This window comes from Chlorocebus sabaeus, chromosome 17 (assembly GCF_047675955.1).
Source record: "Chlorocebus sabaeus isolate Y175 chromosome 17, mChlSab1.0.hap1, whole genome shotgun sequence".
Classification (NCBI taxonomy): domain Eukaryota; kingdom Metazoa; phylum Chordata; class Mammalia; order Primates; family Cercopithecidae; genus Chlorocebus; species Chlorocebus sabaeus.
In genome coordinates, this window is record NC_132920.1 from 46,701,711 (window position 1) to 46,724,973 (window position 23,263).

The 23,263-nt window shown below is 37.0% G+C and overlaps 1 protein-coding gene across 2 annotated transcripts in view; it reads right to left on the reverse strand.

The window, feature by feature from the left end:
- CYP39A1 (cytochrome P450 family 39 subfamily A member 1) overlaps positions 1 to 23,263 on the reverse strand; it is a 104,466-nt gene that overhangs the window by 19,106 nt on the left and 62,097 nt on the right. For both annotated transcript variants that reach the window (XM_007972338.3, XM_007972337.3), the window contains exons 9-10: positions 19,278 to 19,373; positions 18,324 to 18,412 (exon numbers count right to left, since the gene is read on the reverse strand). In XM_007972338.3, the coding sequence (XP_007970529.3) occupies positions 18,324 to 18,412; positions 19,278 to 19,373 (185 nt within the window). The remainder of the gene's footprint in view (positions 1 to 18,323; positions 18,413 to 19,277; positions 19,374 to 23,263) is intronic.

The following is a 23,263-nucleotide window of genomic DNA, read 5'->3' on the forward strand; positions in this document are numbered from 1 at the left end:
CATCATTGGGATTACATTGAATCTGTAGACTGCTTTGGGTAGCACTGGCATCTATAACATTATTAAGTCTTCCAATCCACAAACATGGGATACATATCTATTCATCTATGTCTTTAATTTCTATCAGCAATGTTATATAGTTTTCAATGTATAAGCCTTTCATCTTCTTGGTTTAGCTAATTCCTAATTATTTTATTCATTTTTAAGCTATTATAAATGGGATTGCTTTCATAGTTTCCTTGTCAGATTGTTCAGTTAGTATATAAAAATGCAATGGGTTTTTCATGTGTTCATACTGTACCCTGCTACTTTGTTGAGTAAAATTATTAGTTCTAACAGTGTTTTGGGGGCAGTGGATTCTACATATTAGATCATATCATCTGTGAACAGTCATAATTTTACTTTTTCCTTTCTAATTTGGATTCCTTTTATTTCTTTTTTTGCCTAATGGCTCTGGCTACAACTTCCAGTACTATGTCAAATACAAGTAGCAGGAGTGGCATCCTTGTCTTGTTCCTGGTCATAGAGAAAAGTTTCTAATCTGTAACCATTAAGTATGATGTTAGCTGTGGGCTTGTCATATATGGCGTTTATTATGTTGAGGTACTTTCCTTCTATACTCGATTTGTTGACAGTTTTTTATCATGAAAAGATGTTAAGTTTTGTCAAATGTTTTTTCTGCATCCATTGATAAAATCCTATAATTTTTGCTTTTCATTTTGTTAATGTGGTATATGACATTCTTCTCTTGCATAAGTTGGACCACCCTTGCATCCAAGGGATACATACTACTTGATCACGGTGTATGATCCTTTTAATTTGCTGTTGAATACAAGTGCTAGTATTTTTTTTTGTAGAAGCTTTGCATTTATGTTCATCAAGAATATGGACCTGTAGTTTTCTTTTCTTGTAGTGTCCTTGTCTGACTTTTGTGTCAGGGTAATGCTTTGTAAAATGAGTTTGGAAGTGTTCTCTCTTCAATTTTTTCGAAGAGTTGGAAAATAGTTTGTATTAATTCTTTAAATGTTCAGTAAAATTCAGAAGGGAAACAGTTCATGGGCTTTTCTTTGATGGGAGACTTTTAATTTGTGATTCAATCTCCTTACTTGTTGTTGGTCTGTTAAGATTTTCTATTTCTTTATAATTCAGTCTTGGTAGGTTTTATGTTTCTGGAAATTATCTCGTTTTTCTAGGTTATCTAACTTGTTTTATTTAAATGCTCATAGTAATCTCTTATGATCCTATGTGTTATCTGTTGTCCTCTTTCACTTCTGATTTATTTGTCTTCTCTCTCTTTTCATCAGTCTACCAAAAGATATATCATTTTTCAAGGCTTAATTTTTTAACTGAAAAACCTTTTTGTTGTCTTTTTAAATTGTTTTTCTAGTCTCTATTTCATTTATTTCTGCTTTGAGCTTTATTTCCATATGTCTGCTAACTTTGTGCTTCATTTGTTCTTCTTTATCTAGTTCCTTGAGGTGTAAATTTAGATTGTTTGAGGTCTTTCTTTATCCCTAATGTAGGTGTTTATCACTATATACTTCCCTCTTAGAACTGTGTTTGATGCATTCTGTAAGTTTTGGTATGTTGTTGTGTTAGTCCATTTGTGTTGCTATGAAGGAATGCTATGAAGAGACTAGGGAATTTATAAAGAAAAGAGGCTTATTTGGCTCATGGTTCTGCAGGCTGTATATGAAGCATAGTGCCAGCATCTGCTTCTGGTGAGGGCCTCAGGAGGCTTATAATCATGGAAGAAGGTGAAGGGGAGCCAGCATGCAACATGGTGAGAGAGAATGCAAGACAGAAATGGGAGAGGTCCCAAACTCTTTTTAACAATCAGATCTTGCAGTAGTTCATTGCCACACAACAGCCCCAGGCTATTCATGGGGGATTTCCCCTCATTATCCAAACACCTCCCAATAGGGTCACCTCCAATACTGAAGATCACATTTCAACATGAGATTTTGAGGGGACGCACATCCATACCATATCAGATGTGTTTCCATTTTTACTTGTCTCAAAATTTAAACAAAGTGTTATGTCTTTTTTGGCCCATTGTTATTCAGTAGTATGTTAATTTCCATATATTTGTGAATTTTCCAGTTTTCCTCTTGTTATTGATTTCTAGTTTCATACCACTGTGGTAAGAAAGGGCAATTGACATGCCTTCAACTTTCTTAAATTTTTTTGTGGTCTACTATGTGACCGATTATCTTGGAGAATGTCATATACTAGATATAGGTGCTTGAGAAGAATGTGTATGCTGCTGCTATTGGGTGAAATGTTCTGTATATGTCTGTTAGGTCCATTTGGTCTAAAATGTAGTTCAAGTCCAATGTATCCTTATTGATTTTCTTCCTGGATGATCTCTCTATTGTTGAAAGTGGGGTATTTAAGTCCTCTACTATTAGTGCATTGATATTTATTTATCCCTTTAGATCTGTTAATATTTGCTTTGTATATTTAGATGCTGTGATGTTGGGTACACATATATTTACAATTGTTATACCCTCTTGATGAATTTATCCCTTTATCATTATATCATGACCTTCTTTGTCTTATTTTACAGTTTCTGAATTAGTGTCTATTTCGTCTAATCAGAGCTAACCCTGCTGTCTTTTGGTTTACATTTACATGGAATATCTTTTTCCATCCCCTTCACTTTCAGCCTGTATGTGTCCTCAAGGGAGCATTTTATAGGCAGTATATAGTTGGGTATTGTTTCTGTTTGTTTGCTTTGTTTTGTTTTTTACCAATTCCATTATTATGTGACTTTTGACTACATAATTTAATCAATTTACATGTAAAGTAATTAATTATAGGTAAGAACTTACTATTGCCATTTTGTAAAAATTTTCTATTTTGTAGTTCCTTAGTTCCTTTGTTCCTTTGTTCCTCTCTTGCTATCTTCCTTTCTGATATGGTTAGTTTCTGTAGTGGTAAGCTTTAATTCATTTCTCTTTATCTCTTGTATATCTACTGTAGCTTTTAGCTTTGTGGTCACTATGAGTCTTACAGAAAACATACTTATAGCAATATATTTTAACCTAATAAAACCAGTACTACATTATACCTCATTCCTATCCAAGGGTGCACTCAATTTAACTTTATTTGCCTACAGAAACTCTACATTTTACTTCTCTCCCACCCCCACATGCATTATATGTTTTGGATGTCACAATTTACTGCTTTTTAAATTATGTATCTCTTAACAAAATATTGTAGTTATAGTTATGTTTAATACTTTTGTGTTTAATCTTTTTTTCTGTAGTTAAAACACATTTATATAACACCATTATTGGATTATAATATTCCGATTTTGACCATATATTTACCATGACCAATGGCTTTTATACTTTCATGAATTTTTATGTTATTAATTTGTGTCCTTTCATTTAAGCTTGAAGAAGTGCCTTTAGCATTTCTTATAAGGCAAGCATAGTAGTGATGAACTCCTTCAGCCTGTTTGTCTGGAAATATCTTTATCTCACCTTCATTTTTGAAGGATAGCTTTGCCAGATATGGTATTATTGGTTTTCAGAGTGTTTTTTCTTTTAGTAGTTTGAATATATCATCCTATTCTTTTCTGGCCTGTGAAGTTTCTCCTGAAAAGTACAATATAGTTATATAAAGTTTCTCTTGTATGTGACTAGTCACTTTTCTCTTGCTGCTTTTAAATTTCTTTGTCTTTGACTTTTGGCAATTTGATTATAAGGTGTCATGGTGAAGTTCTCTTTGGGTTGAACATGTTTGGAGACATTTGAGTTTCACAGGTGTAAATGTCCGTATCTCTCTCAGGGTTTGGGAAAATTTGAGCCATAACTTCTTTAAATAAGATTTCTTCCCCTTTCTCAATCTTCCTCTGAGACTTCTATGATGCATACATTGGTTTCATGATTAGTGTCTGTTAAGTCCCATAGGTTTACTTTACTCTTTTCAACTTTTTCTCCTTAGTCTGGATAATTTCAAAAGACCTATCTTCAATCTCAGAGATTTTTTCTTCTGTTTGGTTGAGTCTGTTGTTGAAGTTTCCTATTGCATTTTTTCAGTTGATTCACTGTATTTTTCAGCTCCAGGATTTATGTTTGCTTTCTTTTTATCTTTCCATCTCTTTGCTTCACTTCTAGTTTTATTCATGTATTGTTGTTCTGATTGATATTACTGAGTTCTCTTGTATCTTGCTGAGTTTCTCTAAAATAATTATTTTGAATTCCTTTTTAGGAAGCTTATAGATCTCTAGTTCTTTAGGGTTTCTTACTGGAAAATTATAGAGGTCTTTTGGTGATGTCATTTTTCCTTTGTGTATGTGTTTATGACCTTGCAATGATATCTGTGCATTTGAGGGAGCAAATCATCTCTTCAAGACTGATGGACTGGATTTGTGGGGAAATATTTTCATTTGTGGGTGAGTGCTATGCTAAGTGAATAGGATGTGGTGGCATAGTCTGTGCAGTTCCATCAGCTGTAATCAATATTTGGCAGGACTGTGAGGGTCCTCAGTGGCCAAGGTTGTAGATGTATTTGAAGGCAGTAGTAGTGATGAAAGTTTTAGAGGGCCTTAGTGTCAAAGGTTGCTGTGGTCCTCCTGCTATTCTTTTTCCTGGGGCCTCCTAGGACACTGGGGGAAGTCCTAGCCAAAGGTATCCTCTTGGTGCTGGGTCTGTCACAAGGGCACGCTGGCAACCACAGTAGCACCGGTTCTAGGGCACAGGCATTTTTGTGGCAGTGGTGGTCCCAGTATTCAGGGCACAGGTGCTCAGAGCAACATCAGAGTCAGAGTCCTGGGCTCAGGAGTGTATGGAACATCTATGGCACCTGGAGAACAGGGCCATTATTATATAGCAGTGGGTGTCATCAGTGTCTGAGACAGGCATTTGACAGTCTTGACTGATATAACTAAAGTAAATGAAGCTCAGGCCTTTAAGAAAGCACAGGTTATTTAGAAAGCAATTATATGATTAGTAAGTGCTAATACAAGATTTCATGGAGTTCAATAATTCTTAAAAGAAAACTCTTGCTTTTAAGGGAATTATATTACTGAGGATACTTTTGGTTGCAAGGAACAGAAAAGACACTTCATACTTATTTATATATTGAAGGAAATGCATTGCTTTACGTATGTGAAAAACCTGTGGCTCATGCTGGCTTCAGGAAGAGATCATTCCAGCAGCTCAGTGATGTTGCCATGGAGTCAGGTTCCTTCTACTGCTCTGTTTTATATTATCAACTTCAGCATAATATTGTCTGCTTTTCTAGTCTCAAAATAGCTGCATCAGTTTCTGGGGTCAAATGTGTCTTTATGAAGATCCTGAAGGAATGATTATTTGGGACCCAGAAGACTCAACAGAAACCCTAGCAGTTAATTTTCCTGCTTAAAACATTTGCCAATACCTAAACCAATCACTATTGTAAAGGAGAGAGGGGGCAGGGACGTTATGTGCTGGTTGTCTTAGGGAAATGTCCCATCTCTACAGAGCTGGGAGTGGAATCAGTGCTTCAGAATCCCCGTGGATATCCAAATGAAAATTAAAACTGTTAGAAAGGGAGGAGAAGGATTAGGTGATGAGGAGATAATAACCTATGGACAATATTGTAACATAGCACAGTTTTAATTCTAGTCCCCTTTTCTTAGGAATGAAATTTCTTTTGAACATTGGAGATACCTAACTTATTAAAGAGTAGTCATTCAGTTAAGATGAGATGAGAAAGCCCATGGGAGGAAAAAAAAGGATATCCAACCTTAAGTGGCCTTTCTTTCTCTCCATAGATACATATCCTGCCCAGGTATTCTGTGCACAGGACAGGGGCTGGAGATCTACTTTGTAAATAAAGGAAAAGGGTGTCATCCTGAAATTTTTACTCAGAAATAAACATAGTTTGTTTTAGAATCACTTTGGTCTAAGTATCAAAAATCACTGTTAATTTTTTTAGGGAGCCAAGATGGCCAACTAGATACAGCCAGGAAGAAACTCTCCCACTGAAAGATACCAGACTATCAAGGAGACCAGCATACTCTGAACAGGTCTTTGGAAAGAAGGTATTGAGAGTGGACAAAAAAAGTACACAGACCACAGGCTGAAAGTAGAGAAAGTTGGGAACACTGCAGGGGGTTGCCGAGCACCAGGACTCATTTCTGGGCCCAAGAGCCTCCTAGGGAAAGGGTGAGTGAAATAGGCATGGAGTGGCTCACCTTCACCATGGACTTCTGGGATCCTAGCTATGGGAGATCTCACAACTCCCATGACATTTGAGCTGCCAGTGATAATTGCCTGGAGAGTTGGCAGAAACAGAATTCCAGCCTGGAAGGAGCCCAGAGGGTTTGACATGGGAATGTCTATAGTGGAGCATGGCCATGGACACTCATCCCACAAAGCTCACCATACTCCTTTAGGTGACTTCAGCCTTTGTTAGCTGCTGGACCTGGAGAAAGTGGGGCTGTCTTGTCCATGGGACAGGGCCAGTCTGGTTTGAGCACACCCCAGTCTGCTGGCCTCTCTCAGCGTCCCTGCCTGGCTGCAAACACATGCAGCCCAGCCTCAGTTGCCCAGCCAAAGTGCTTGTCAGTGGCCACAACAGTTCTTTCACTGGCAGATGCTGCATACCCACTGGAGCACTTTTGCACCTTGCCAGCATGCACCCACCTGCAGCCTTCCCACATTGATGTACACTCACCCATAGCATCTTCCTGTCCCCACCTCACTGGAATACATGCACACAGGGGCCCACCACTGCCCTGCCAGAGCACTTTTGCCAGAAGCTCCAGTCAAGTATTATTGCCAACAGACTGGAAACACCTCAAATGCTCCAGCATAGCCCATGCTTTAACTTCAAGGGGCCCCAGAACAAAGCTGTGGGCCTGCTCCCAGCCCTCCTGGGTTAGAGCACCCAGTCCAGGAGTGCTGAGCTGAGCCTTGGGTCTCTGAAAACATCCAGATATGAAGCCAGTCAACTAAATCCAACTTATACCACAACCAAATCCTCAAGGCCATTGTATTAGTCCATTCTCACATTGCTATAAAGAAATACCTGAGACTGTAATTTATGAAGAAAAAAGGTTTAATTGGCTCATGGTTCAGCTGGCTGTACAGGAAACATAGTGGCTTCTGCTTCTGGTGGGGTAGGTAGAGGCCGAACTTCAGGAAACTTCCAATCACGATGGAAGGCAGAGGGGGAGCAAGCTTCTTACATGGCAGGAACAGGAGCAAGAAAGAGATGGGGGAAGTGCTACACACTTTTAAACAACCAGATCTCACAAGAACTCAGTCAGTATTATGAGGACAGAGCCAAGAGGGATGCTGCTAAATCATTCATGGAAAACATCTCCATTATCCAATCACCTCCCACCAGGACCCACCTCCAAAACTGAGGATTCCAATTCAATATGAGATTTGGGTGGGGACGTAGATCCAAACCATATCAGGTATCTAAGAATATAAGAAGCATAAAGTCCCATCCAAAAGACTGCCACTTTGAAGATTAAAAGAACATCAGCTCACACAGATGAGAAGAAACCAGTGCAAGAATTCTGGCAACTCTGAAAGCCAGAGCATTTTTAACCTCCAAACTATCACATTAGCTCTCCAGCAATAATTCTCAACCAGCCTGAAATAGCTGAAATGACAGATATAGAATTCGGAATCTGGATGGCAAGGAAGCTCATCAAGATATAGGAGAAGGCTGAAACCCAATCCAAGGAAAACACTGAAACGGTCCAAGAGTTGAAAGATGTGACAGCCATTTTAACAAAGAACCAAACTGAGTTTCTAGAAATGAGAAATTCACCACAGGAATTTCAGAATGCAATTGGAAGCATTGATAACAGAGTAAACCAAGTTGAGGAAAGAATCTCAGGGCTTGAAGACAGCTCCTTCAAATCAATGCAGGCAGACAACAATAAAGAAAAAATAATTTATAAAAATGAACAAAATCTTTTAGAAATATGAGATTATGTTAAGAGACCAAACCTACAACTTGTTGGCATTCCTGAAAAAGATGGAGAGAGAACAAGCAACTTGGAAAACATATTTCAGGATATTGTCTACAAAAATTTCCTCAACTTCACTAGAGAGGTTGACATGCTCATAAGATTCTCCAAAGTCAATGCAAAAGAAAAAATCTCAGAGGCAGCAACAGAGAAGGGGCAGATCATGTACAAAGGAATTGCCATCAGGCTAACAGTGAAATTTTCAGCAGAAACTTTACATGCCATGAGAGATTGGGGTGTATATTTAGCATCCTTAAAGCAGAGAAATTCCAACCAAGGATTTCATAGCCAAAAAAACTAAGATTCATGAGCAAAGGAGAAATAAAATCCTTTTCAGATAAGCAAATGTAAACAGAATTCATTACCACTAGATCTGCCTTTCAAGAGGTCCTTAAGGGACACCAAACATAGAAAGAAAAGATCATTATCTGCCACCACAAAAACACACTTAAGTACATAGCCCACTGACACTATAAAGCAACTACATAATCAAGTCTACTTAAGAACCAGTGAACAACACAGTGACAAGATCATATCTTCACATACTGATATTAACCTTGAATATAAACAGGCTAAGAACCCCATTTAAAAGGCAAAGGGTGGCAAGCTGGATAAAGAAATAAGACCCAACTGTATTCTGTCTTCAAGAGGCTGATTTCACATGCAATGACACCAAAGGCTCAAGGTAAGGGGATAGAGAAAGATCTATCAAGCAAACAGAAAATAAAAAAAGAATAGGGATTGTTATTCTTATTTCAAACAAAAGAGACTTGAAAGCAACAAAGCTCAAAAAGGACAAAGAAGGGTGTTACATAACGATAAAGCATTAAATTCAACAAGAAGACTTAACTTTCCTAAATATACACGAATCTAACACTGGAGCAACCAGATTCATAAAAAATTCTTAGAGGCTTATATTGAGATTTAGATACCACACAATAATAGTGGGAGACTTTAACAACACACTGACAGTGTCAGAAAAGCCATCAAAGCAGAAAATCTAACAAATATATTCAGAACCTAAATTCAACACTTGACCAAATGGACCAAACAGACATCTACAGAATATTCCACCCAACAACAGAATAGACGTTATTCTCATATGCACATGGCACATACTCTAAGATTGACCACATGCTGGGTCATAAAAGCAATACTCAACAAATTCAAAAAACCAAAACCATACCAACCACACTCTTGGACCACAGTGCAATAAAAATAGAAATTAATACCAAGAACATCTCTCAAAACCATATAATTAGATAGAAACTAAATACTCTGCTCCTGAATGACTTTAAAGAATGAAATTAATGCAGAAATAAAAACAAATACTTGGAAATGAATGAAAACAAAGATACAACATACCAGAATCTCTGAGACACAGCTAAAGCAGTGTTAAAAGGAAAGTTTACAGTGCCAAATGCCTACATCAAGAAGTTAGAAAGATCTCAACTTAACAATCTAATATCACCTATGGGAACTAGAAAACCAAGCACAAACCAACCCCAAAGCTAACAGAAGAAAATAAATGACCAAAATTGGAGTTGAACCAAAATTGAGATGCAAAAATCGAGACACAAAAATCCATACAAAAGATTTATAAGAAAACCGAAACTTTGTTTTTTGAAAGAATAAGTAAGATTCATACACCACCAGCTAGACAGATTAATAAAAAAAAAAAGATAAAAGATCCAAATAAACACAATCAGAAATGACAAAGGGGACATTACAACCAACCCCACAGAAATAATTTAAAAAATCCTCAGAGAGTATTATGAACACATCTATGCACACAAACTTGAAAACCTAGAATAAATGAATGAGTTCCTGGAAACATGCAGCTTTCCGAGATTTTACTAGGAAGAAATTGAAATCCTGAACAGATCAATAATGAGTTCTGAAATGGAATGAAAACTCATTATTATATTATAATCTAATAACCAAAAAAAGCCCTGGACCAGATGGATTCACAGCTGAATTCTACCAGACACATAAAGAAGAGCTGATACCAATCTTGAAATAATTGGTACTGAAATTGTTCAAAAAAGTCAAGGAGGAGGAACTCCTCCCTAACTCGTTCTGTGAGGACAGCATCATTCTGACACCAAAATCTGGCAGAGACAATGAAAAGAGAAAACTTCAGGTCAATATTGCTGAATAACATACATGCAACAATTCTCAACAAAATACTAGCAAATTGATTTCAGCCATATACCAAAAAGCTAATCCACCACGCTTTGTATACCAGGAATAAAGTCTACTTTAAAGTAAATAAAGCTTACTTTGTTTACTTTATTCACCTAGGATACATGATTGGTTCAATACACACAAATCAATCAATGTGATTCATCTCATAAACTAAAAACAAAAAATACATGATCATCTCAATAGATGCAGAAAAGGCCTTCGATAAAATTCCACATTCCTTTCATGTTAAAAACCCTCAACAAACTAGGCATAGGAGGAACATATCTCAAAATAATGCGAGCCATATATAATAAACTCATAACTGACATCATGCTGAATGGGCAAAAATTGGAACCCTTCTCCTTGAAAACTGAAAGAAGACAAGAATTCCCAACTCTCATACTCCAATTCAACCTAGTACTAGAAGTCCAAGCCAGAGCAATCAGGCAAGAGAAAGAAATAAAAGGCATCCAAACAGGAAGAGAAGAAATCAAACTCTCTCTCTTCACAAATGATATGATTCTATACCTAGAAAACCCCAGTCTGTCCCAAATCTCCTAAAGCTGATAAATAACTTCAGTAAAGTTTCAGAATACAAAATCAATGTGCAAAAATCAGTGGTATTTCTATACACCAACAACGCCCAAGCTGAGAGCCAAATCAAGAATGCACTCCCATTCACAACAGCCACACACATAAAATACCTAGGAACACAGCTAACCAGGGAGGTAAAATATATTTAAATTCAGAATTAAAAAACACTGAGGAAAGAAATCAGAGATGACACAAACAAATGGGGAAAGCATTCCATGCTCATGGAAAGGAAGAAGCGATATTGTTAAAATGGTCATACTGCCCAGAGCAATTTAAAATTCAATGCTATTCCTATCAAACTACCAATGTCATTTTTCACAGAATTAGAAAAAAACGATTCTAAAATCCAAATGGAACCAAAAAAAGAGCCCAAATTGCCAGAGTAATCCTAAGCAAAAAGAACAAAGCCAGGGACATCACGTTACCTGACTTCAAACCATACTACAAGGCTACAGTAACCCAAACAGCATGATACTGGTACAAAAACAGGCATATAGACCAAGGAACAGGTTAGAAAATCCAGGAATAAAGCTGCACACCTAAAAACATCAGATCAAATAAGTAAGCAATAAAAATAAGCAACAGGGAAAGGACTCCCTATTCAATAAATGGTGCTGGGATAAACCAGCTAGCCATATGTAGAAGGTTGAAACTGGACTCCTTCTTTCACTGCATACAAAAATCAACTCAGGATGAATAAAGACTTAAATGTAAGACCTGAAACTATAATGACTCTAAAAGAAAATCTAGGAAATACCATGCTGGAGATAGGCCTTGGCAAGGATTTCATGATAAAGTCTCCAAAAGCCATTGCAACAAAAATGAAAATAGACAAGTGGGACCTAATTAAACTGAAAAGCTTCTGCACAGTAAGAGAAACTATCAACAGAGTAAAGAGACAATCTACAGAATGGGAGAAAATATTTGGCATATGCATCTGACAAAGGTTTAATATCCAGAATCTATAAATCAACAAGCAAAAGACAAACAACCCCATTTAACGAATGGGCAAAGAATATGAACAGACATTTCTCAAAAGAAGAAATACACGTGGAAAACAAGCATATAAAAAACTGTGCAACATCACCAATCATTAAAGGAATGCAAATCAAAACCACAATGAGATAACGTCTCACATCAGCCAGAATGGTTATTATCAAAAAGTCAAAAAATAACAGATGCTGGTGAGGTTGAGGAGAAAAGGCAATGCTTATACATTGCTGATGGGAATGTAAGACAGTTCAGCCACTATAAAAAGCGGTTTGGAGATTTCTCAAAGAACTTAGAACTACCATTCGACTCAGCAATCCCAGTACACCGAAAGGAATATAAATGATTATACCAAAAATACACATGCACTCATACATTCATTGCAACACTATTCACAATAGCGAAGATATGAAATCAACCTAGATGCCCGTTAACAGTGGACTAGATTTAAAATTATGTGGGGCCTGGTGCAGTCGCTTATGCCTGTAATCCCAGCACTTTAGGAAGCCAAGGTGGGAGGATCACTTGAGCTCAGGAGTTCAAGATCAGTCCAGGAAATAGAGTGAGAACTTGTCTCTACTAAATTTGTTTTAAAAATTAGCTGGCCACTATGGCATATGCCTGTAGGGCCAGTGACTCAGTAGGCTGAGGTGAGAGGATGCTTGAGCACAGGAGGTTGAAGCTACAGTGAGCTATGATCATGGCAGTGCACTTCAGCCTGGGCAACAGGGCCTGTCTCAAAAAAAAAAAAAAAAAAAAAAAAAAAGGAAAAACAAAAGAAAGAGAGAGAGAAAAGAAAAGAAAAAGAAAGTATGGTACATAATAATATCATGAAATACAATGCAGCTATAAAATAGAATGAAATCCTGTCCTTTGCAGCAACATGGATGCAATTGAAGACCATTATCCTAAATGAATTAATACAGGAACAGAAAACCAAATACAGTATGTTCTCATTTATAAGTGGGAACTAAACGTGGAATATACATGGACACAAAGAGGGCCTCGTTGAGGGTGGAGCATGGGAGGGGGGTGAGGTTCAAAAAACTACATATTGGGCACTGTGCTTACTACCTGGGTAACAAATCATTTGTACATCAAACTACAGAGACACTCAATCTAGCCATGTAACAAACCTGCACATATACCCCTTGAACCCAAAATAAAAGTTGAAAAAGAAAAAAAGATCACTCTTGAATTGCTGCTTCTGTTCTTGACATACTTATATCTTAGCTTCATAATGAAGTATCAAAATGAAATGGCCAGGAAAATAATGACGGCAATTTTGTCAATGGTTTCTATGTTCCTTTGAGTGACTTGTTGCTCCTCTGCAAAAAGGTGGGAAGACAGAAGCATGGCTAAAAATCAATAAGGATTCTGATAACCTGGCTCAGAGTCTTAGAATTAGCCACATTCACCTTTCCTACCCTCATTCCTAACCCTCTTTCATATACTCTCCAGGATCTGTGCACACTCTTGTGAAAACATTAGGAAACAATTATACAAGTAAATACAGTTCCTTTAATTATATTTAACAACTAGAGTTGAGGGAATGCATTTGTTTATGGAACAAATTCCTCAGAATAGATTGGATTTTTAAATTGTCATTAAATCCATGGGGATTTAAATTTGCTCATTCCTTAAAAGCAATCAGCTATTTCTAAGTATAAAAGGCAGAAAGCTACTAATAACACTTCTCAAATACAAGAGTGTGCAGATACTTACTATATAAGGCACAGCTTTTAAAATGGCATTATCTTTAACATAAATATATAGAAAAAAAAAAGTGCTCAGAGCATCAAAAGTCCCAAATATATGATTGCCTTGCTATCACTAGCATATGGGTACATTATATTCCTATGAGCACTTAATTTGTTTTCCTGCCTTGAAATTTGATACTGCTGAATCTTAGGAAGCTGAGCTTTCTTTTATGTTGTTTACTGATTATTCTCATCTAGTCCAAAAGCCTTTTCGAATCGTCCTTCCTCCAAATTCTTATGGCAGTTGTTACATATCTGAGTCTTCTGGCATTTGTCATGTGCCATCTTAAGCTGTTAAGTAGGGTTTGTTTTTCATATTGCTGTCTCATTTCCCCAACCACATTATAACCAATTCAGAAATGTTATGAGTCTTTGACTCTTCCCAGTTTTTAATAAAGTGACTTGGGTGAGAATATAACATCCTCAAGGAAAGGGGCTCCATCTGATTTGTTTTCCATGATAACTGCTAGAACCCTATCCTGATACATAGCACACACTCAGTAAATAGTTATCGAATAAAAGAATAATTGTATTAATACTAGATGCTCCAGAGATGTTTGGTTAAAAACAGTACTACTAAATTACTATTAGATGGTCCTCTGATTTTAATTAATTTTCCAATAGATGTGTGATTTTTCATTAGGAATTCAAGACAAGTCCATGACTTTGTGGCCTAGGACTCCCCAGAATACATGAAAGACCCAAACACACACAAAAAGTAAAAATCACACTTTCTATTCCTGAGGAATCCATGCTTCATTTTCACTTCTCAAGTATTGCAGCCTTCCTCTTATTACACCCTCTTCTTATCCAAGCATGCCTTTATAAGCAGATTAATCTTGCCAAAGATCAGGGCTGTTGTTTTATACTGGAGTTTAAGCCTATCAATTTGCACAATGACATAGCCAACCAAGGGAACCAGAACCAAGGAAAATCAAGCTTGTTGGTTTTGGTGTGTGTTCCAGGGGACAGGTATAGTAAGCATATCCCTAAGATCATCAACTCTCAGAAATGCTCACTCAAAGGAGTTGTCCTTTACACTGAAAGTCCTCCGTCTTATTCCTACATTTAAATAGTACAGTTTAATGTGACACTGTCCACTATAATGAGACTGTTCACTTTACAAGCTACAATTTCTGAACAAGTCTGGTGGTTCATGCTGCTCTTTCCTGTTTGTTTTTCCGAACAAAACAAAACAAAAACAAATCACCAGACTTCTCCAGTAGTAGAATTACTAGAAAGATTTTCTTCCATGTGCTACGAGGAAGTGCCTAGCAGTGGGATCCTGCTCCAAACCTACTTTCAGAACCCCCACGAATAGGAAGAGGAACCACAGTTCTTCCATTCTGATTTTTAGTTGTTATCCCACGGCAGCACCGAGTACTTATTGAGTTAAATCAGCACAACCTTCTGTGTTTACTTGTGAGAAGGGTTCTTATACCACCTCAGGGGTTTGAACTCCAACAAGTGACAGCTGCAAGGCCATAAGAGTGTGTGTTTATGACAAACTTTGATCATCAGCCATATTACGGGCAACTTTTTCTGACTCACTGAGTATTTGGTGCATGAGAAAATAAATTGGCTCCTGGAATACAAATCAAGAATGAGTGCAATTTTCTGGGGATTACAACTAAGGATTTGTGGGATTAAATTTCTAGTGCAAAAAAAATCTATCTTAGTATACATTGTCCAAATGAAGTCATTTGCTTTCCTGGGCAATTTTCTATTTTATTTCTCTTTAGAAACAAAACATTTCATGAATTGGCTGTTTAAAATAATTAATAAATAATAAGAAAAAAATTAATGACATTTTAAAACAGAAACAGTAGAAAACTAAACTTAATGAGGTTTCTTAAATAGGTCACATGTATTCAACATTTATATTTAACTGGTAGATTTTGGTTAAGTGATATATATTTTGACATACTCGACTATCAAAGGAAAACTTAAGATCTTGCTCCCAGACTCTCTCTTGTTTCTGATTTCTCTATTTCCACCACCTCTACCAGACACCTGGATTTAAAGCCACAGTCCACCTCAAAGCCTTCCTCTCACCTGACCCACACTTCTAATCAGCTTCCAAATCTGGTAGATTCTACTACTCCGTATCTCACACATAGAATATTAGCATAACCATATAACCTTAGCATATTAACCATATAACCATATATGGTTATATATATAACCATATATGGTTATAACCATATAACCATAGCATATTAGCATAACCATATAACCTAAGTCACGCTTCACACAAATCCATTCTGCCCAAAACCTTTTAGTTTTTTATTAGTGCCATGTGAGCTGCAAATAAACTCATACATCAGGTATTACGGGGCCTTTTCAATTGGGCCAGTGTACCTTTTCAGTCTTACTTCTCACCACTGCAATCTGGTCCCAGTAACAGTAAAACCATAAGGCCTTAAGCCACACGCCTCTGTGCTTAGTAACCATTTGCTCATTCTGTTGTCTCAAGCTAAAAGATCTTCCGCCACTTTCCCCAGGAAATCTTCTGAGATCATCTTATCCAGACGTATCCTTTCTCTTGAGGCGCAGTGTGATGCTTTGGCATCTCTCGACCAGAAATCCTTGCAGTTATTTATTAATTCGATGTCCACTTTGCCCCTACTAAGTTGTTTCTCATGTGGGTTGAGAACATGTCTTACTCATGCCCAAAGCCCCTGTGGTACCCAGAACACTGCCTTGCACAGAGTAAGAGCTCAGCGCACTCTAAAAATATGTAGCTTATGTCTAAAGAAGATACTATTGATTGAGTTGCAGCGTCATGGTTCCCTTTACTATACCAATTACTTTCAAACTCAAAAAGAATGTCTGTTAGCCTCAAAAGCCATCATGGAAGGTAGTAACAGCCCCTCTTGGAAACAGTAGTCAGTAGGTAATACCCATACTATATACTCCATTGCAAGAGATTTCAGTCGTTGGTTTAAAATACTGCTAGCTCCAGGTCAAGGATGATTATAATAAATTCTTTAGTTGCTATTGGTATATATATACACACACCTATATATAGGTATATATAAATAAAATACAAATAAAGCAAATTAATACCAATATATAGGTGTGTGTGTATGTGTGTATGTGTGTATATATATAGTGATATAAAGACAACTGAAGAAAAGTAGCATCTATTGTTTTTAGAAGAGCTATTCTTAGGACATTGACACTTGGTATGTGACAAAAACAAGAAATTTGTTATTGGCTTAAGAACTGCTTCTCTAAAGTGAAAATAATACAAGAGGCAGGATGAGTGTGATGGGTTTTTGTTGTTAACATTGTTGTGTGTTATATGATGTCCCTAAAGTAACTGACACTCAATTACAATGTTCAACTTTGGAGTTTTATGGTTGGCATCTCAGTATATGGTGGGTATTCAGCTCTAAACAATGGAACCTTCAACTAAAACTGACTTGAAAAGTAAGGACACTTATTATCTAACATAACAGAAAGTAGACAACTTCCTCAAAACTGATGAATTCAGCAACAAAATAATATTACCGAGATTTCAGGGATTCAGGCTCCTAATATATTTCTGCTCTGCCATCTACAGACTGCACCACCATATAGCTTATTCCTCTTGAACTTGCTGCTAGTAACATCTGAGGCTGCATGCTTCCTTGTTCATATCCAGTGGGACAGGATGAACGGGACCTCATCCTGAAGAAGTCTCTCCTTTCACTCTGATTGGCCAGTTTAGCTCAACTCCTACCTCAGGACAAGCAGCTCAGCAAAACGCCAGGCATCCATTTGCTTAGGCTTAGGTTTCTAGAATAATGTCTAAAATGAGGATAGAATTTCCATGATTGGCTAAGACTAATTAATACTATTTTAGGGCAAGTGTAAATTACTAAAATCATACTGATACTCTAAATACATGAAAAACAGAAGGATGGAATGGATACTGTGGAGCAAGTAATGACTGCAAATATGGGCTGGCATTACTGTTCAAATAGTGAAGATGTCTGACTTCAAGAAACTACAATTTTTCAAATATAAAAATTTAATGGATTTTTACATTCATTGAGTGAGATTTTGTCATAAACAGGTACTGACGTTTCCCCTATAGAATCATCCCCAATGAAGAAATGGGACATATTTAATGTAGATTGTAAATTCTATTAAGTCAGGGACCATGTTGGTCTTCCTCAGTGCTCTCTGAAGCTTAGCAGAGGGCCTGGCACAGATGAGATGTTCAAAAACCTTTTCTTCTTGAACAGATAAAGATAATAATAACTTTCATTTAACAATGGACACTTGCATTAGAACAGGGTATCACACTGAGGAGGAGCACTGAGTGCCAGATTAATTTAACTACAGAAGGTATGAAAAGAAAGTTTCACAAACCAACACCATAGACCAAAACCATCTAGTAATCTCCTGCTATGCTCCAAGTCAAAGATGTTCTGTAACCCTAGCAAATATTCATGACAATGTTGTAGTAAAAGAAACATAATTCTATCTTTGTTTTTAAAGAAGGTAGTACTCAAATCACTTCCAATTATGTTTGTACAAAAGCTGACAATTTGAACCATAAATGCTGCTTTGATGCGGCATCTGGCAAGTATAAAGTTCTCTTCTCATGAGATCCTCTATTAGAAGCCACTTTAGATATTCCCACAGAGACACTGCACAGGACCACAGGTCAACCAGACAAATGTGTTCTTCTGGATTTCCCTATAGTTTACACACACACACACACACACACACACACACACACAAAGTTTTCCCCCTCTGAGCCATCATCTTTCTGCAGACTTTCTGGATAAATGTGGCCCAGCTGTCTCACTGACCTTCCAGGACACTGGAACTTCCCGCTTCCAAATGCCATGAAGCAGTCCAAGAAAGAGTGCTTCTCTAAATTTGCCTTTTTCCAACGTTCCTGTGGGAAGAAAACATTTTTTTTTTTCCAAATCAGCCTTATATAAATAAGCTTAACTTTATTTCTCTAGGCTAAAAATGACCTTGTACAGCTAATCCTTGCATATAAAGTTGCAGGGTTGTTAGTAATTTTTTCCACCCTGTTATTAATATTAGACACAATTGTGTTTTTGGAACATGAACTTATAAATAAAAAGGTTTTTAAAAAATTCTGTTAAGTGGTAAATGTAAATGATAAGGTAAATCAACCACAGAATTGACCTAAGAAAAGGAAGAATATTTATAATAAGGTCTCGGGCTCCGTCATAAAATTGCTGTTGGTAATAAATTTAGTAATAAGACACTGACATCCCTGCCTGTTGGAAAAAGCTTGGGATGCAGAATGAATGCATCTAGATGCCATTTTTGACAGTTTTACCTAAAGGCAGAGAACAGACTAAATGACCTCTTAACATTCTGTTCAGTCCTGTAACTTTCCAATTCTAAGAAACAGCAGATCACAGTTTTATTTTGCTTTATTTGTATTTTTTGTACTCCTTGGAAACCAATGACAGAGGCAATTGCCTAAAGAACATGAAATAAGTCTTCTATCAAAAATAGGCTTATTTACTTGAACATGCCCTTCTGGTTTGATGTAAAATTTATTTTAAAGTTAGAGAAGTTTATTACAAAAACTTTTCTAACTGATTTGTAAATGTCGCATTGTCTATATTGCAAATCTGTTCTATACTTTGTAGTCAACTTTGTTCTTAGTTACGAGAGAAATATGGCTGCTTAATTACATAGTCCTAATCTATGAATTTACACTCTTGAAATAAAAAGAAATTAAAATTAAAGAATAATATATACTGAAAGAGGTAACTTACAGGTTTGAACAATTCAGGCTCAGGAAAATACTTTGGATTTCTATGTAGCCAAAACGGAGACAACATCAACAAGTCACCAGAAGGAATGATGTAATTCTATAACAGAAAAATCAGCTCCAAATCATTTTTTGGAAATCTGCTTTAAAGAGAGTTTTGGCCACTAAAATTAATGCTACAATTATATTATGGTGAAGATATACATTTTATAATTGACTGTGAGAAAATTTATTTTTAATATCTATATAATTATATAATATCTAATGATAAATATAAAATCTAATAATATAGTATCTATATAATTTTGATTTCCATATACATATATTTGGTTACATAGAGGGAATTATATAATTCTGATTTACATGTACATATATTCAGTTACATAAAAGGAAATACTAGCTAAATGTCAAAAGTTTAGAAACTAGTATAAATCCATTCTAATGTAGCTTTTGATGTTTGATATTAGGGTTTGTGGTCAGAGTTCTCAAAGACAGAAACTACGGTGGAGCCTCAGGTTATGGAACAGAAAAATCGGACTGTGAGACAGGGACAATGGCCACGCTAGCACTGAGAAGAGGGGCCAAGGATGTCCTGTTCTTGTGGATACTGATGACAGTGTTAGGGCAGGGCAGTGAACTTTTCTTTTGTCAGTCCAGCATCAGTTATTAGGATAGAAAAAAATGAAAAACAACTGGTTAGGAAGACACAGGAAAAGGCAAGTGTTATGTATTTTTTTGGTCGGGTTTGTGTTTGGGGTCACAGTGCTTGTGGGAATGAGGATAAGCAATGTGTTTCCTCAGGCAGTCTACATTACCCTTCCTAATTTATATGACAATAGGTTTTCATGATCTATAAACTGTACAAAGAACTAAAACCCATTTCACAAAATCTCCCTATCATCACCATGTTCAGGAACCACAGGACAAAGAGATCTCCCAAGTTTTATAATTGCTAGATAGCTACCAACTTTACTAAGGTGAAGATATTTTATTAGGTAATTCCCACTGCCCATCATCATAAGCCACACCTATTTAACCTTGTATAATTTTGAAATGTCCTCAAGATATCTGCAAAACACTTACTTTAGGTTTACTTCTCCGAGGCATAAACACCTTACAATTAAAAATACGTCTTCTGCTGGGTCTGGCGGCTCATGCCTGTAATCCTAGCACTTTGGGAGGCCTAGGTGGGAGGATCCTTTGAGCTCAGGAGTTTGAGACCAGCCTAGGCAACATAGGAAGGCCTCGTCTCTACAAAAAAAAAAAACTAAAAATATTAGCTGGGAATGATGGTACACCTATAGTCTCAGCTACCTGGGTGGGTGAGACAGGAGGATTGCTTGAGCCCAGGAGGTTGAGGGCACAGCGAGCTATGATTGTGCCACTATACTCCAGCCTGGGAGACAGAGTGAGATGCTGTCTCGAAGAAAAATAAAAATATGTCTTTTACTTGTAGCTGTGAGTGGAATATGGGGTAGGGATGTCATCATTCTTTTAACCCAGGAGAACCCCTGTTGGCTCTAGTGGGAGCTGAGTATTGCTTGAGATTTGGCAATTTCAGAACCAGACGAGCTGGAGAGACTCAAATCCAAGACTGGGAAGAGAGTGAAGCTTTTGCAGGCACCCTCTTATCATTTTAAAATAGAGAAACCTGTGAGATCCCAATCCTGTCTGTTTGTTTTACTTCTGTTGGAACTGAGGCTAGAGAGGTCATGACTGACTCTGGAATCAGCCACAGAGGGCCGTGATGTGTATCTGAGAGCAGGGCTGGGGGCAGCACAGGGACGGACCTTCAGTCAGGACAACCACAGCCCTTCCCCTTCCCTCCGCAAAGTCCTCTTCAGTTGCTGTTGACCCGTGCTCATGACTTGGAGGCTCCTGACTGTTGCAGCCTACAAAGCAGGTTAGCAAAGGGAGGAGAACTTCATACAGGTCCTCAGCAGCAGAATTACCACTAGCAACAGGGAGGAGACAAGAAAGAGGTTCCTGTTGCAGCAGCAGCAACTATCAGACTGATAAATAGCATGAAGGAATGCTGGAGCTGGTTCGATCAAGAAACCCTCTGAGCAAGCAGACATCATCACACCCAGCCTAAACAGTCCCTATCTTTACTTACATGACAGATGAAGCGAAAGATCAAGAGGGAGACAAAACAGTCACAGAAGGAGAACACAGATCACTAGCAAAGGGAAGCTACAACTTCTGTGTGTGGCAAGAACTGCATCTCTCAGGTAGACGGAATTGAGCCTGGCCACCGCACCTCACCTGGATGGTGTGAGGCCAAAACAAGCTTCATCTGCTAATCTAGAAGTGGGGTTTTCTTTAAAAAAGGAAGAGAAGGCAGGACTGTGTGTTGTAATTCAAGAAAGGTGCTCAGAGCTAAGTGGGTGCCACCAGGAATGTATAATCTTAAAAAGAAAGGAAGAGTCCAGAGGCAACATATCTATAGCAGGAGGTCTGAAGCACACAGCCTTTTCTCCTAGCTTTTAACCAGAGACTTGGTTGGTGTTTGTGCCAAAAAAATAAAATTAAATTAAATAAACAAAATAAGTATTTTTAAAATTAAAGAGTATATTCTTTCGTATGATAAAAACTGACATCTACAAAAAGTTTGGAAAATTCTGAAAAGTAGAAAAACTAAAAAAGAAAATCCAGAGTTCTGACACCTAAAGACAGTAATTAATTAGCTAGACTTCTTTCCAGCATGTTTACTTAGTAGTAATAGGAGATTTTTTGTTGTTGTTAAACATAGTTTTGATCCTCCTGAATAACCAATTTAATCTTTCTTAGCTCACTTAACTTCATAACATGTTTTCCCTTTTTATTGTATATTCATGGTGAATATTTCTTCCTCCAATGACTGTTTAATCTTCCATTGGATAGATTAAACAATAATTAATGTAATCATTGCCTACTTTTTTTCCTATGGTAAATAGTGCCACCATAATCACTTCCTTCCACACAGCATTTTTTCACACAGATTCTGTTAACACAGATGTTCACATGACACAGGACATGATATTTTAAGGCTATAAATGCATGTTATTCAACTGTTTCCTCAAATTTTGTAGCAATACATATTTCTTTTTTTTTTTTTTTTTTTTTTTTTTTTTTGAGACGGAATCTCTCTCTGCCGCCCAGGCTGGAGTGCCGTGGCCAGATCTCGGCTTACTGCAAGCTCCGCCTCCCGGGATCACGCCATTCTCCTGCCTCAGCCTCCCGAGTAGCTGGGACTATAGACGCCCGCCACCACGCCTGGCGAGTTTTTTTGTGTTTTTAGTAGAGATGGAGTTTCACCGTGTTAGCCGGGATGGTCTCGATCTCCTGACCTCGTGATCCGCCCACCTCAGCCTCCCAAAGTGCTGGGATTACAGGCGTGAGCCACCGCGACCGGCCGCAATACATATTTCTAACTATAATTTATGAGAATGTAAGTTTCAATACCCTTTTATCTGTAATCTGACATTTTTAATGGTTGTTTTATGTTTACATTTTTATGTTTTTACATTTACATTTTTATGTTTATGTTGAGAGTTTTTCCATTTATTTTATCCTATAAATTCTTATGTTCTGTCCTAATTAACCTATGTGACACTCACTTACTGACTTTTGTCAGTTCTTTAAATATTAAAATTATTTATAGTTGTGTTGTATATTGATGTTTGCATTATATTCACATTTGAGTTACAATTTTAAAAAATGAGGCATTAAATTTTGATATGGTACATTCGAATCTGTTTATCCTCTTTGTGGTTTCATTGATTAATCTTAAAATCAGGCAGCCTTCTTCTTTTTATAAAATAAATACAGCTAATGTTTTAGAAAACCATGCTATTATGTTAGCATGTAAGAGGTTTTTGTTATTTTTAAATGAATCACCAAATTAATATTTTAACAACTTCTCAGTTTAAATTTGAAATATAGCTAATATTGACAGATTTTAAATAGACATGGACAAAAATTCTTTGGGATCTTCAATAATTCTGAAAA